This window comes from Myotis lucifugus, unplaced genomic scaffold (genome assembly GCF_000147115.1).
Source record: "Myotis lucifugus unplaced genomic scaffold, Myoluc2.0 scaffold_194, whole genome shotgun sequence".
Lineage (NCBI taxonomy): Eukaryota > Metazoa > Chordata > Mammalia > Chiroptera > Vespertilionidae > Myotis > Myotis lucifugus.
The window spans coordinates 2285144-2300540 of record NW_005871242.1 but is presented as its reverse complement, the minus strand read 5'-3'; the positions used below and the strand labels follow the sequence as shown (position 1 = coordinate 2300540).

General features: G+C 52.6%; 1 protein-coding gene across 1 annotated transcript in view; it reads right to left on the bottom strand.

Moving 5' to 3' along the window:
* Positions 1-8148: 8148 nt before the first annotated feature.
* NKX6-3 (NK6 homeobox 3) overlaps positions 8149-15397 on the bottom strand; it is an 11717-nt gene continuing 4468 nt past the window's right edge. Inside the window, exon 4 of the mRNA XM_023760825.1 lies at positions 8149-8211. Within this exon, the coding sequence (XP_023616593.1) occupies positions 8149-8211 (63 nt within the window). The remainder of the gene's footprint in view (positions 8212-15397) is intronic.

The window sequence follows — 15397 nt, the reverse complement described above, 5'->3', positions numbered from 1 at the left end:
ACTTGGGTTGGGATGACGGAGTTGGTCTTGTGGGGTAAGACTTCATGGCACTCAGGGATAATAACCGAGAAGCATATAAAATACAAAGTACGCTCCCCCTTGTGACCCCAGCAGCAGAGACGGTGCTCTTAGAACAGAACCAAGTGTGGCATTCATGAGTCGTGAGCACCAGCAGCTTCCAGTCCCACTTCGAAGCCCGTGACATCTTGGCTGCTTGGGCTAGATGACCTCCAAAGCCCTTTCCACCTCTGCAGTTTCTGTAACTTTTAAACCATAGTTCAAACTTTGACTTTAAGTTCTACAGTCACCTGAGTTCAGAACTAAGAGAAGTCATTTTAAAACCATTTGCTTCTTGCAAAACAATGGGGCTAGTGAAACTCCACCAGAGGGTGTCCACGCGCGAAGGAGAGTCCCTGGCCGTGTTGGTGACTGTGGGCCCAGGTGGGTTTGATGGCAGATCTTGGACTTTTTTCACTCAAATAGATTTTTTTTTACCCCAGCCAGTTAGAGAAGGAACTTTCTAAAGAGGGTAGTAAAATTCCCCTGCGAGAGGAAGCTCACTAGAAAGCTGTGGGCCAGGCCAGAGCTCAGCCGGGCTAAGGTTGATGGCGCAGTTTGAGATGACATCCTCGTTATGTCCCTCTTTTACTAAGGAGAGGAGATATGAATTATTTCCTACAGTAGAACCAACTTTGGAACTTGATTCTTGACTGTGTCAGACCCATTCCCTGTTGCTGCTCTTCAGAGGTGATAAAAGGTTTGGGGTGGGGTGGTGGGGGTGCCGCACAGAGCCCTGAGTGCCCAGCCCAGCCCAGCCCAGTGCCGAGGCTCGGGCACGTCCTGTCTCTGCCCGCCACAGCAGCACCTACCAATGGTGGGACTGTACATTCAGCCATTGAGGTTTTGGAATTGGCCAAAACCTCATTGGTCAGGAATAGTGTTTCCCACGGTCCCTGATGCATGAGAGTCCCTGAGTCATAGGCCCCATCCGCCTGCTGTGCGTCCAGGGTGGCCAGCCTCGGTTTCTCTGGCCGCACTCGCCTGTGTGGCCTGGGACACCGGCTGGAAGGGCAGCTGCATGCACACTGGCTCTTGGACACGTTAAGAGACGACCATCCCGCCATCCATCTTCCACCGCACCAACACTCCCGCTCCCCCCAGTCAATATGTCTCTCTCCGATGGGAAAGTTAATAAATTTTGCTCTAGATTAAAAGTATTGATCATTTCATTTGTAAACGATAAATAAAAAGGGGGAACTTTTCATTGCGCCAGGGGTAGCGTCTGGTGTATTTGGCTGGTGGAATTGCGCGAGCTGTCGGGGGGTGGGCTGCTCATATGCATTCTGGCTGGCCAGCTGCATTGATTTCCTATTAGTCTCCCAGCACCACCCAGTAACACATCATTTCAGTACCGGCTATTAATGGTCTTTTGATAAATAATCACTTGTAAGTCAATAAATTTTTATTAAACAGTGTGGCTCTTTGATTTATTAAAATCCGACCGTGTTTGTCTGGGAGAAAAGGGATGCTGAATTGAAGTGGAGGTTTTCATACATCTTCCTGACGCCGAGCAGTCACCGCACACTCCAGAGAAAAACAATTGCATTTTAACAGAAACAAAACAGCCGAGTTTGGAACTTGGACCCAGGGAAACTTTATCTCCGTCAGTCCCAGTCCGAGGCTACTCTATGGGGAGCAGCAGGCCCGAGGGCGCCGTGTCAAGAACTTTGTGTTTGCTTCTGAGAGTGGTGAGGTCCCCGGGCTGGGCCCCGCCCCTCAGTTGCCTTCTGGGTAGCACAGACCCTGCCTGTCCACCGGCCAGCCCTCCCCTGGCTGAGCGGCGCACCTTGGTGATGGCGCCTTTGGCAAACAGACATTTGAGATTCATGAGACAAGTGAGACTGCAGGTCCTGTTAGCATCCTGATCAAATCAAAGACACCTTGTGGCAGGAAATGCCCAGAGACCGACTGTGTTTTGGTGTGTGGACATTTGGCTGTATGGATTATTGTAAGAAGTGAGCCGATAGCTGAAGACTGGAAATCTTTTTTGTGAGGTTGTCATTGGCCTAAGTTGGCTGTAAAGGTTTTAACGTCTTTTCATTGCGACGAATATGGCCCCAGACATGAATATAGAGTGGCCCAACCCATGAATACCGAAGCAGAACTCCCAGAGGGACGTCTGAGAAAGGGAAAAAACCTGGCTAAGAAAAGGGTTTTGATTAAAACAAACACTAGTTGGAACGCCTGGCCTCGTCCTTGGCCCTGCCCTGATTCCAGCTACTGCCGATGACTTCCCTTCACATTCAGTGATAGGTGTTCACAGAGGGCTTTTGAAGGGGGACTTGCTGGTGAGTTCAGCTCGGGCCTCGATGTCCAACATTTCATGTTATTAGATGTTTAAATCACATTTCTAGATGTTTTTATAACAATGTTTTAAACCTGCTGCAAGGTTTCTGTGCTGCTGCTTGGGGTCCTTTTCTGTCCTGGTCTTAGGGGTGAAAGCTGCCACATCAGGGGACCTCGAAGGAGACCCGGAAGCAGGAGAGCAGAAAACAGCGTGTGACTGTGCCCAGCAGGTGTGCACTTACAGAGGGGCTTTCCCTCCGAGGCCCATTCTGTATCAGTGCAGGGATTGGGCCACACCCCACCCCCACCCCCACCCAGGGTGGTGCAGGGTGTGCCCAGGCAGGGAAGCCACAGGACCGCACAGCTTTCTAAAATGAGTCAAACCAGATCTGCACTTTACATGCAAAATTCAAGTTTACTTTCAAGGTTAAAGGAGAGACTTGAGAAGTGTTTCAGCTGGGGCGTCACCCCTAGCCTTTGTTAATTCCCCTTCACGTCACTTCCTCTGCTTTGTTGTTAGGGCTTTGGCAGGAAAGTTGGGGTCATGTTTGTCTCTTGTGCTCCATGAGTTTACTTCCGGTGATTCTGAGTCCAGTACACGAAACTACAGGAAAGGAGTGACTTGCTGTGCAGCTTTCACAATAACGAGGGGAGTGAGGTTGGCACAAGGAGTTACAGGGGCATCTGGGCCACCATCCAACAGGTACCTGCACCTCCCGTAGGTATAGCCCGGCTGTGGGAGGCCGAGGGAAGGTGGGGTTGAAAGGCTGTCTCCCTTGGGAGTCAGGGTGGAGACCTGAAGCTTCCAGAAGACGCCCTGGTGATGCTAGTGAGCTACAACTACTTCCTCTGTTCACCCCATGGCTTCCAGAGGCATTCTCATTGCATTTGACCGCCCTCCCTCCCCCCCCCCCCACTCCTTCCCACACACACACATATTGCAGACTCAGCTCCGAATGGCTGGAAATGAGGCCAGGAGAAGGTTAGCGGGTGCCTTCTCCCATCCGGATCTAGGCCAAGGTGTTCTCGGGCTCACCTTGCTTCCTCCCACCCTGTCTGCAGGGTCTCAACAGACACTTGCCTCCCTCGCTTGAGGAGCGGCTCTACAGGAGTGGCCGGGGAGGTGCCCAGCGTTTGGGGTCCCTGGTTCTTGCTGCCGAGGCAGTGGGCCCGGGGAAGGGCTGCTTGCACTCAGATTGATCCACCAGCTGTGATTTGTCATTTCTCCAAGGCAGGCGCTGTTTTCTCTTGCTTCAGGAGGCCCCTTCGACACCTGCTTTATTTTTCTTCCTGCGCTGACGTGACGGGAGACAGGTGTTAAACTACTTAATCACTTTAAAATTGTTTTAATTTTCTGTTTTTTATTGATCTCTCCAGCACCAATTAATCAACTCACTGGACCAGGCAGTTAGTACATTAAAAATTGTCAGGGAGGCCGTGCATCTTGCAAAATGTCTAAAAAATATTCGGCTAGCAAATTTCATTTTTCTTTGGCATGCAACAGTCCTTGGCCCGCGGAGCTCCCACGTGCAAAGGGCCTCTGGGGCTGAAGCGGTCCAGGCTCAGTCAAGGTGCAGGCGGGGCGCTGGCCAGAGGGGCTTCCTGGGGGGAAACAGAGGCAGGTGGCCTTCTCATCGCTGATCTCCACCTTTCCTTCCACTTGTGCTCTCTGCTTCCCGAACAGCGCTGGGTCCCCTTTGCCCGAGAGAGTTGGGGATTTTGGAGGAAGAGCATGCTTGCTCTGGGCCACGTGTCCTGCCCCCACCAGGGCAGGACTTCACCGTCTGTGACTGCCCTCGCGCCCACGGCCAGATTTCCTCTCCCTGGATGCCGGCACTTTTGACTCATCCTTCAGTTGCTGCAAAGCCACCTCCCTGGGTTGGAGGCTTGCTCTACCTGAAAACTCTGCTGGCAGGTGGCTGTGTGCCATGCCACCTCGTCCCTGGCACCGGGTGATGAGCCTGCAGCCCTTCCATGGAAGGTTCTGGGCCACCCCGTCCCCACGGCCACCCGACCTGTGCTGCTGTTATCACTCCCCTTGAAAATGATTAACTTCTTGGCTGTGCTTTCTGAGTTAACGAAAACACGGACAGAATAGCCAGGGGCTTCCTCATCATTTCTCAGGCGTGGAAATTTGTTTCCCAGTGTTCCCATTTTTGCCTAATTTTCTATCACTTTCTAAAAGCAAGCCCCTTATTTTTTCTGTAGCAAATTAAAGGTCAAGCAGCCGGTCTGCCTGGTCTGACTGTCTGTCCCTTCCCAGGGGGTCCCAGCCTCCCAACATCTCTCCCCCACCTCACCCTTCTTCCTTCCGCCCCTAGTGCCCACATGACCGAGGGGAGACTCCTTCTATCCTCCCCCCCGCCCCTCCCCGCCCCAACCACACAGGTTCCCCCAGAGACCTCAGACACCGGCCCTTTAGGATCAGGGCCTGCAGAGGAGGGCCGGATGGTAGGGCAGCCGGGGGCAGGCAGGTCAGCCCTGCAGCCTGCTGGACTCACCTGTGCCCAGCCCCCAGCCCCACCCGCTCTGTATTAATTGGTATATGATTGGGCCAGGACGTATAATCCGGTATTGATTTTCTCTCTGGACGCCACAGCTTTATTTGCTCACATCTGCCTTGTGTTTAATTGGTTCTTTGCTCTGGAAACGAGAGATCTTATCGGCCGGTTGGGTTTCTTTTCCTGGGACACACAGGCACGCACACACCCTCAAGCTCCGAGTTAGCCGGCCCAGCCCTGCCTCTCCCCCGCCCTCCCACCAGGAGGCATTCCTGCTGGGTGGAGGGAGGAGAATGCCTCTGATGGGCTTTCTCAGCAACTTCCTGTCTTTACACTTGACCTCCCGTGTGATCCTTCACACTGTGTGGCTGTGGAGTCACACTGGGTTCAAATCCCCCCCTCCCTGTGTATGGCCTTGCAGCTAACCTCTTGAATGGTTCTGCATTGCAGTGTCATCTCTGAGAAAAAGGCAGAATACTTGCTTCGTGGGATTTGTAGTCATCACACGTGGTGCCTGGCGGTTAGTGGGTGCGCGCTAAACAGCAGCTCGGTCAGTGACAGCGTCCCCTTCCGCCTGTGCAGCCGCGCGTGGCCTGCTGTGGGAGAGGTCATGGCCACGTGGACAGAAAGAAAAAGGAGTCTCCCGTCACCTTTGTGTGACCGAGTCGGGTGGGAGAGCGTGTCTCCCTGGGCTCACGGTCCAATGAGCGGCTCTGACCTGAGGTCTGCTGTCACCTCTCACCTTGTCTGAGGCCCGATGACTCTTGTCCTCTCCCTGCAGTAGGGATCTCCTCTCAGCAGGGCCCCTCTGCCACCTGGTCCCCCTCCCCAGCACAGCCCCAGGCCTGCCTCCCATGTTGGAGTGGGGGGTGTGGGGGTGGGGGTGGGGTATTTTCTCTCCTCTGACTATGGCTCCACCTTTGGGCTGGTCTGCCCTGGGCTTTCTGTAGCAAGGGGGGGGGGGGGGGGGGGAAGTGCGGGGACGGGGGCGAGCTGCAAAGGCCAGAGGTAAACACTAGTTTCCTATTGACACAGCATTCATTCTCTCGCCTGGACGGATGAATGTGCCCTCACTCACTTTACCAAGATTAATGATATTTGTTTGTCTGCAAAGAGAGGCCTAGTGAGGGGCTTTTGAATGCCTGCCCTCTGGCTGCGGGGAAAGAGGCGGACAAATGCTCTACATGCAAGAGGACGGGCCTCCACCACTTCCAACCTCACTGTCCCTGCTCAGGCGAGGGCACCTGCCCCTGGAAGAAACAGGAGGAAAGAAATATTTCACAGAATGTGAGCTGTTTGTGTCCTGTCCCAGGGGGTTATCACTGACAAGGACACCTCAGCAGACCTGCACAGGGGGGCCTGGAGGGCAGCCAGCTCCTCCCCCTGCCAGTCCCCTGAAGCTCTGTTCCCATCTGTGCAATCGGGGTCTTCCCGCCATTTGTACCCAAGGCTGTTGCCAAAGGAGGGCCAGTCTTTGGTTCATTGCTCTACAGCAGAGGTGGGGAACATTCGGCCCGAGGATCATAGCAGGCCCATGAAATCATTTGGTCTGGCTTTGCCAGGGCATTAGGGTGAGTTAATGAAATGTTTGACCACATATAGCAGGCTAATTTTTAAAAAATATATTTTATTGATTTTTTTACAGAGAGGGATAGAGAATTAGAAACATCGGTGAGAGAGAAACATCGATCAGCTGCCTCCTGCACACCCCCTACTACTGGGGATGTGCCTGCAACCTAGGTACATGCCCTTGACCGGAATCGAACCTGGGACCCTTCAGTCCGCAGGCTAAAACTCTATCCACTGAGCCAAAAGAGTCAGGGCCAGGCTAATTTTTAAGTTGATAATTTTGTATGGCCTGGGAATGATGCTATAAATATCCAAATGGCCCTGGGCAGAAAAAGGTTCCCCACTAAGGAGTGACAGCGTATTAGAGGGGACAGGTCGGCTTCTGAGCGGGGCACTGGCAGAGGAGCATGGAGACAAGTGAGGCTGCCCCAGGCAAGACCTTCAGGTGGGAGACTCCTGGGCTGTAAGTGACGTGGTAACAAGACTGGATCTGAGCAGCTTCTGTTTGTGTAGGTTCAGCACAGCTCAAAGGGTAAGAAGGGGCCAGCCTACTGCACACTCTTCTCACAGAAGCGCAGGCAGAGGACAGAGGTGCCAGGGGTGGAGTTGCTCCAGCCCGAGGCTCCTCCAAAGCCCAGGACTGTCACGGTCTCCTCGGGGTGAGGGGATAGACCAGGCCATCTCCTGGAAGGCAGCCTGAGTCTGCAGACCCTCCACGGAACCGCAGGGCCCCTCCTCAGGAGAGCCAGGTGCTGCTCTCATCAGGAATTTGACCAAGACTCAGAACCAATAAACACTGGGGGTGGGAGGAATTGTTTGTTTAATCCAGTCCCTTTCTGTCACTAAGGAGGGGCCGCTACAACCTGGCCTTCTGAGCTGAGTGCAGAGCTTGGGAGTGAAGAGAGAGAAAGGGTAGCAGGACCCAGCTCTCAGGTCATGGCTGCAAGGGAGGGAACACTGGGAAATTCTAACCCAGGGTAGCTCCCTTCCCCCATATGTCCCCCAATTGGGCTCCCTGGCAGGGACAGCCTATAAGCAAGCAACAGGGCTTTTTTTTTTTCTCTGTGTGTGTTTTTAACACAGTTAAAATATTTATTTTCTTGCCCAGCTGGCATGGCTCAGTGGTTGAGAGTCAAGCTATGAACCAGGAGGTCATGGGTCTATTCCTGGTCAGGGTATATGCCTGGGTTACCGGCTCATGCCTGGGTTATGGGCTCCATCCTCAGTGGGGGACGTGCAGGAGGCAGCTGATCAATGATTCTCTCTCATCAGGGATGTTTCTCTCTCTCTCTTCCTCTCCCTTCCTCTCTGAAATCAATAAAAATATTTTTTTTTAAATTATTTTCTGCCGAAACTGGTTTGGCTCAGTGGATAGAGCGTCGGCCTGCGGACTGAAAGGTCCCAGGTTCGATTCCGGTCAAGGGTATGTACCTGGGTTGCGGGCACATCCCCAGTAGGAGATGTGCGGGAGACGTGCAGGAGGCAGCCGATCAATGATTCTCTCTCATCAGGGATGTTTCTATCTCTCTCTTCCTCTCTGAAATCAATAAAAATATATTTTTTAATTATTTTCTTACCTTATTAGTGTTCTTTCTGTTATAAAGTATAGAAACCCAACTCAATTAAGACGAAAAGGTATTATTGTCTCCTGAAAAGGCTGGAGTAGATCAGGCCTGGCTGCATTTGGGCCTGAAACAATAATACCAGTTCAATCCTGCCCTCCCTCCCTCTCTCAGATCTTTTTCTTCCTATTGGCTTTCTTCTCAGGCAGGTGCCCCTCACAGAAGCAAGGTGGCTGCAGCAGCCAAAAAGAACGCCAGGTAGAGAGGTAAGGGAAGTGCTACCGAGAACAACTTAGGTCCTTGGCTCATTGGCTGGAATTGAGCCTGGCACCCCTGAACTAACCCATCCCATAACCAGAGAGGTGGCATTCACTGATTGGCCTAGGACTGTGTCACTCATCTATGCCCAGATTTGGGGGTGGGGTCAGCCTGCCTACAGTAGATCAATCAAACATGGCAGGAGGGTTGTTTCTCCTTAGGAAAGTCCGGGTGGCATTACCAGAAGAAGGCCAGGATCAGTGCCAGCAAGCCCAGACCACAGAAGCACACTGCACCCTTTTACTCCTCTCAGGGTAGAAGCTGCCATTCACTGAGCTATGTTATCCTGCAGCACAGACCCCTCTGACCTGGTTTCCTGGGCATGTGATGGCCCAGCCAAAGCAGTACTCGACCTGCAAGCCCACCGTTGCATCCTTTTCCAGGACGTAGTGGCAGTGGGTTAGCCAATTCCTTAGAGCAGGGTCTCTCCCAGTAGCCCTTGGAGGTGTGGTTATGTTAGACCTTTCCACAAGTGTCACAGACACGGGGCTGATGCCAAGTTGCACGGGAAACCTCAAGGGCCCTGCCATCCTCCCTCTTTCACTGGGAAGAAGACCAGACCCTTGCAGCTTTGTTTCACCCCTGCTGCCTGCCTTCCCTGACTTTTTGAATCTTTGTCACCTGGGGAAGAAGGAAAAGCTACAGAACTCAGTGAAGGTCTTTATGAACAACGCCAGGATTTAAATTTGAGTAGGGCTTCTAAATGTGTGTGTGTATGTGTGTGTGTGTGTGTGTGTGTGTGTGTGTGTGTGTGTGTGTGTACCTCACTGTTTGGCAAATGTGCCCACTCCCCGTGCTCTGGGGCACTAGTAAACTAGGCACATTCCAGGGCCACACCCTGCCCAACTGAACCGAATAGCCGGGAAGGGCCCCGGGAATCTGTATGTCTAAGTCCTGTCATCAGGGGAGCCTGGGAAACTGCCTAAATGAGTATCTGGCTGTGGTATGTCTGCTCCATCCAGGGACACTGACTGTCGATTACAAAACAGCAGAAACCACACCAAGAAAAATGATGTTTGCTGCAATCGTGCATTACAACACATAGATTAGTGTGTCTTTGAGTAGTGAACTTTATCTGGTCCTCTTGTGCCCTCTGTAGCTTCCAGGTCTTTATACACCCGGGGAGTAGGCACAGCCCTGGACTTAGAGCTGGAAGACGAGGAGTTTTGACCTTGGACAGGTGTCCTCAGCACTCCAAGCTCCAGTTTCCTCTTCTGCACACTGGGGATGAAACCTGATGACCAGTCCATCTGAGGATCAAATGGCATAGTGTCCATGGACGTAGATAGAGTGTCATAGTGAGCACAGGATTGCGTCACATGGGGATCTGGTCATTGCTTTTCATTCAAACGCCATAAATTCTTAATTTCAGGTGGTGTTGAGACTGGTGATTCTTACTGATGAAAGTTGCCTACATTCTAGTGCTCCTTATATGTTAAAGGATGTGATGCTTTTGATGAGATATGGTATTGTGTGTGTCACTCGTGAATTGCATTTTTGTTAAGGTACATTGCCATTAATTAAATTCTCTCTTATTCTTAACCACTGCCTGCTGTGGGTTTTCTGTTCCCTGTGAAGACATTTCTCATGGCACTAATAGCATTGTGTTCACTTCCTTTCTTGTCAGCCTGTCTCCTTCTAGACTCTGAGTAGCAGGGGAGCTTGTTCTGTGTCTGTATCCCCAGCAACGAGCACAGTGCCAATCAAAAAGCAGACTTCCCATTGATGGCATGGATTTTAATTTATAACACATATAACCCTAATTTTCTTTTTAAATAGTTCACAGCCCAGACTTACTTCAAATGGGCCCTTTCTCTTTCCCTTTTGTGGTGATTCAGAATGGAAGCTCCAGAGTCAGTCAGACTGGGTTACGCTGTGTGACCTATGGCAAGTTACATAGCTTCTCTGTGTCCCAGTGTCCTTGGCTATAAATGGGTATAATACAGTGGCGCCTTGACTTACGAGTTTAATTCGTTCTGAGACCGAGCTTGTTAAGGAGCTCGTTAACCCAAATTACTCTATCAACTCAATGCAAAAAATCGGCCGAGAGACAGCTGGTATCTCAAAAAACTTGTTAGTCGGGACACTCGTAAGTCAAGGCCCCACTGTAGTCTTGTTTCCTGTGGGTTTTTGAAAATTAAATGAGCCAAGTCAAGTCCCTAGAACATTAGCGGGAAGTAACAGCAGGCGTGGCGGTAGACGCGGTCATTGCAATGGCAGTGTGGTGAGCGGACAGGGCGCGGGCTGTGAAGCTGAGCAGAATCACCACTGACTGTCCCTGGACCTGGGGTACAGCAGGTCACTTCTCTGCCGCAGCCTCTTCATCTGGAAAATGGGGCTCCTAGATTGCACATGGCTTTTGGGAGACAAATAAATGGACGTGAATAGAGCAGTTAGGAGTCCTTTTCTTAGAAGGCGCCGGAGTCTTCCCTGCACTGTGGACCTCCTGGGTTATAGGGAGCAAACCAATGCCCTTTGGTATCTTGACCTGATGCCGGGTGGAGCTCTGGGCCCTGGGGACAAGGTGACCACAGGGAATCCCATGGCCTCTGCCTCTCACATGATGTCAAATGATGAAAATCCATTTCACGCAGGTTTATATGAGATTCCTCCATAAACTCCCAACCCAACCTCTGACCAAGTTGAAATGACATGATCCGACAGCAGATTTTGATCCGGTATTATTTTATCTGAGCATCATCAGGTGGTGAATTGTTCTAAGCAAAATGATTTCCCAATGAAAATCCTTCTAAGATATGCTCCTCTGGCCATCTTATGCAGAAGGCAAAGGACACAGCTTCATATTTCTGAAGGCTCTGGGGCATCGTTATGAACATGAACCACCGTGATGTCTTCAAAGGCCTCTGACCTAAGCTGGGTTTTCGGTCCTGTTACCAAATGCCCACAGATGGCTGAGCTTCTGAACTTCCTCTGGCCACTTGTTGTCTGCCTCTAGGAGTTGGTCTGGACTCCTGTACCTTGGCTGCGGGCCTCTCTGAATCTAGTCTTGTACCCGAGGCAGCGCAGCCTTGCCTGAGAAAGCTGTGTGTGTGTGCCCTGTTGCAGCTACTTTCTTGTCCTCCGAGACTTCCCCCCTCACCATCAGGTTCCAACTGTGTTATACACGGTCACACATGCTAGGAATCTGCTTACACCCATCTACAGCCGTCCGGGAATATTTTACTGAGCACCTGATTTGGGCCAGGCTCTGTGCTTTGAGAAGAGGAGTGTTATCTAGACACATTCACCCAGTCACACACACTTACAAACTTCTCACGCTGCTGTGTGCATATAAACTGCCACGCATCTTGCTAAAATGCAGCTTCTGATCCCGAGGGTCTCAGACGGAGCCTGAGTGTCTAAATTGCTAACAAGTTCCCAGGCGAGGCCACCGCTGCTGCTGCTGCTGCTGCTGCTCCAGGCTTTTGAGTACCACGGCAGCGTTAGCAGGACACACACACCCGCATGTCCTGAGGGGCCAGGAAGGTGACTTAATGTCGAAGCCCGAGCACATGGAATTGCCAGGGAAGGGGTGGGGATCGCTCCCTGGGCCAGGACATGGCCATTCTGGCCCACTGTCATTTTCTACCTTCACCCCCGTCCTGCTGGGGACATGTCCCGAGTCTTCTAACATGGGAACCACAGGTGTGAGGGCTGTGGGGTGTGGCAGGGGCTGTGCCTGGCTGGCGGAGCCTCCTGGCTGCCTGTCAGAGCAGGACTCCGTGCTGTGGGAGCACAGGACTTAATCCCTTCCCCTTGCCACAGCCCTGAAAAGTTTGTGATGTGGCAGCAGAGAAGTTTCAAGAAGCATGAATATCCTAAAAGTTTATTTTTTAACTCATCGTATGTAAGGAGTCCCTTTCATGACCAGACATAAACAGTGGGTGGGGGTGGGTTTATGGCTTATGATTTCTCTATGATGGAAGAAGTGAGATAGTCTTTTTCCTTCCATTGATTTTATTTTTTTTTAGAGAGAGAGTGGAAGAGAGAGAGAGAGAGAGAGAGAAACATCAATGTGAGAGAGACACATTAATTGGTTGCCGCCTGCATGACCGGGACGGAGATTAAACCTGCAACCCAGGTATGTGTCCTTACAGGGAATCAAACCTGAGATCCTTCAGTGTGAGAGCCAACACTTTAACCACTGGGCCACACCAGCCAGGGCAGAAATGAGATAGCCTTTGTCCTTTAGCAACATACACACATGCACACATATATATATACTCATGCACATGCACACACACACACACACACACACACAAATGTGAACATCTGCAGAGAGCAAGACATTCCAAATTACCCGCAGGAGTCTGGGCCCTTCACCTTGGGCTCTTCTCTTCCTTCAAACTCCGAATCTCGTCTCCTGCTGAGGCCTGAGCAAGATATGAGCAGTGGTCCCTGTGCGCAGGACAGCAGTGAGGGAGGGGCGACGCTGGGAAGGCTGGAGTCCTTGAGCCACAGGGCCCAGTGGCAGGTGTCCCAGAGCCTTGATTGGAGGAGGTTTTGTTTAGCTCAGCAAATGTCTCCCAGGAAAAAAACTTCCCCCAGGCTTGACTTAATACTGACTCCAGAGGACTTGAATCAGACATGCAAGAATTATAGTCATAACAGAGCGGTTAGGATTACAATATGCTTACAACAAAGGCCAACAAGCACAGTTTTTTGGTCACTGGCTTTCTCTCCATACCTGCTTGATGACTTTGCATGCCTGGCTCCCCGAGATTTCGGAGGTGTTTGTCTTTCTGTGTCCTTAGGTCCTCCCCGCTGCTGCCCCTCCTGCTGGGTGTGGCCACAGGGCCCCTCTCAGGACACCCCTGTCAGCGGAGGGCTCCTCAATGCACCTTGTGACCAGGAGCACACAGATGGTGCTCGATTCTTAGAAGCTGCCTTCTTATATCCTTCCCCCTTTATGGGGCGAGACTCCATGTGGGGCCATCATTGCATATTGAGGGTTAGAGTTTAAAAGCAATCTCTATTTTCTTGTCATCCCACCCTGTCTTCTGGGTTCATCAGGCTGGTGCCTCAGTTTCCTGGCTGGGGTCTACCTCCCACCTTCCAACTGAGCTGACTCCACCAACCAGATTCACCTGCCCGCAGGCCCAAGGGACAGGCTGCAGGACTAGCTGGGACAGCTAAGAGGGCAGGCTGCTCACTGCTACTTGGGCCTTGGTGTTTGCAGAGATCATGAAGGTGGAAGGGCCCTGAACGCACCCCTCATTCCAGCCTTTCATTTTGCAGAAAAGGCTGCCCCTTGTGGCGGGGCACACAGGTGTGAGGGCCTTGGAGTCCACTCGTCCCAATTCAGTGACTCAGTTCAGGTTCTCTCTGAGCCTCCGTTTTCTCATCTATGCGACAAGGAGAACTTCCTAGGTTTCTTGTGGGGTCAAGTGGGGTAATCTAGGCCTTCCTCGTGGGAGAAGTTAGCAGGTGTTCAGTTAATGTTAGTACTTGTATTTTCTCCCCCATTCTCTTTTCTATGTGGCACCTAGTTCCCCAAACAGAGTATTTCCCCCACTAGGCTATGAATTCCTGGAGGTCAGGGACCCCAATAAACTCAGGTTTCTCAGCACCTAGGACAGTGCCTGGCATATACCAATGAGATTTCAAGCTGATCAGTATCATGCAAAGCTTCGGGGCTCCCAGAGCACTGATATCCCTCCTGGGGGAGAGGCCTGCCCTCTGGGAGGGCCCCTGGGGGCTGGCCGGCCTGGGACTCCACAGCCAGTTTCACAGAAGAATAGGAGCCACGGGCAGGTTTCTGGGACTTTTATTTTTACTCTTTATTTATATATATATTTATTTATTTTAGAGAGAGAGGAAGGGAGGGAGAGAGAGAGAAAGAAAGAAGGAAGGAAACATCGATGTGAAACATCAATCAATCAGTTGCCTCCCGCACGTGCCCCCACCGGGGATTGAACCCACAACCTGGGTATGTGCCCTGACCAGGAATTGAACCTGCCACCTCTTGATGTACAGGATGGTGCTCCAACCAACTGAGCCACACCGACCAGAGCTTTACTCTTTATTTTTTAAAAGCCAATGAAGTTGGGCAAATGCTTGGTCCCTGTTGGGCTGCGTTCATCTGGTCAGCCCCACTTGCCTCCCCCCGCCCTTCCACCTGCCGGTAGCCAAACACCATCCTGGGATGAAAAACACCACCCTGCCGGCCAGAGGCCTCCCCGCCTGCCCCAGCATCAGCTCCAGTGCCAGGCTCAGGGCGTCCAAGGAAAGGACAGGCCGTGGGTCCCCTGCCAGCCCTGGTGCACCACCTCTGTGGAGGCCTCCCCTTCCTGCTGGGCACCCAGGTGGAGGAGCAGGGAATGCTGAGGTTTCTGCCAGCCCTACTGTCCCTCCCCTCTTCCTGTGGTCCTTGCATCAGCACCCAGAAAGCCCAGGTGGGTGGCTCTGGGGTGCGGCAGCAGCTGCCAGGGCTCTCTCATCTTTCCTCTGCCCCGGCTGTGGGCCTTCTCGTTCCCAGCAGTGGGCCTTCTTGTCTCTTCCAGTCTGGGGGCCTCTCCATTGAGGGCAAAGAGGAGAAAGGAGGCCAGGCCTGGGGGTTTCACGGTGTTTCTTCTTCCCTGGGACCCACCTCCCCGCCCCGAGGTGGCTTTCCTCCAGCCTGGGTTATGTGTTTGGCTCTGGCCCCTCCAGTGCCAAGGTCTGAGGAGGGTACCGTCCTGGACATGCCATCGTTTCTTCCCGGTCAGCCAGCAGCTGCCCTGGGCCCCCCAGACCCTGGTTTCTCAACTCCCGGGGCAGAAGGGAGCCGCTTGCGCGGGGCCAGCTGCCTTCCCGGGGGAAGCCCCACAGCTGGATCCCGGTGGTATGTCTGGGACCCCACAGCCAGGGTCCCGGCTGCCGAGTCTGGTCATTTTATCTACCTGTGCACTTAGGAATCGGCAGCGCTGGCGGGCAAGGCCTGGGCCCCCAGAGGGGCAAGAGGCAGAGAGGGTGCCGGTCTGGGGACCAGTTTGTGGCTCCCTCCTCTCTCAGCCGGGCTGGTCTTCTCCACCCCATTCTGACCCTCCTCCTCCTCCTCCTTCCTCTCCCCCTCCCTCTCCCCCTCCCTCTTCCTCCGCAGCCCCCCACGCTAGCTCGGCG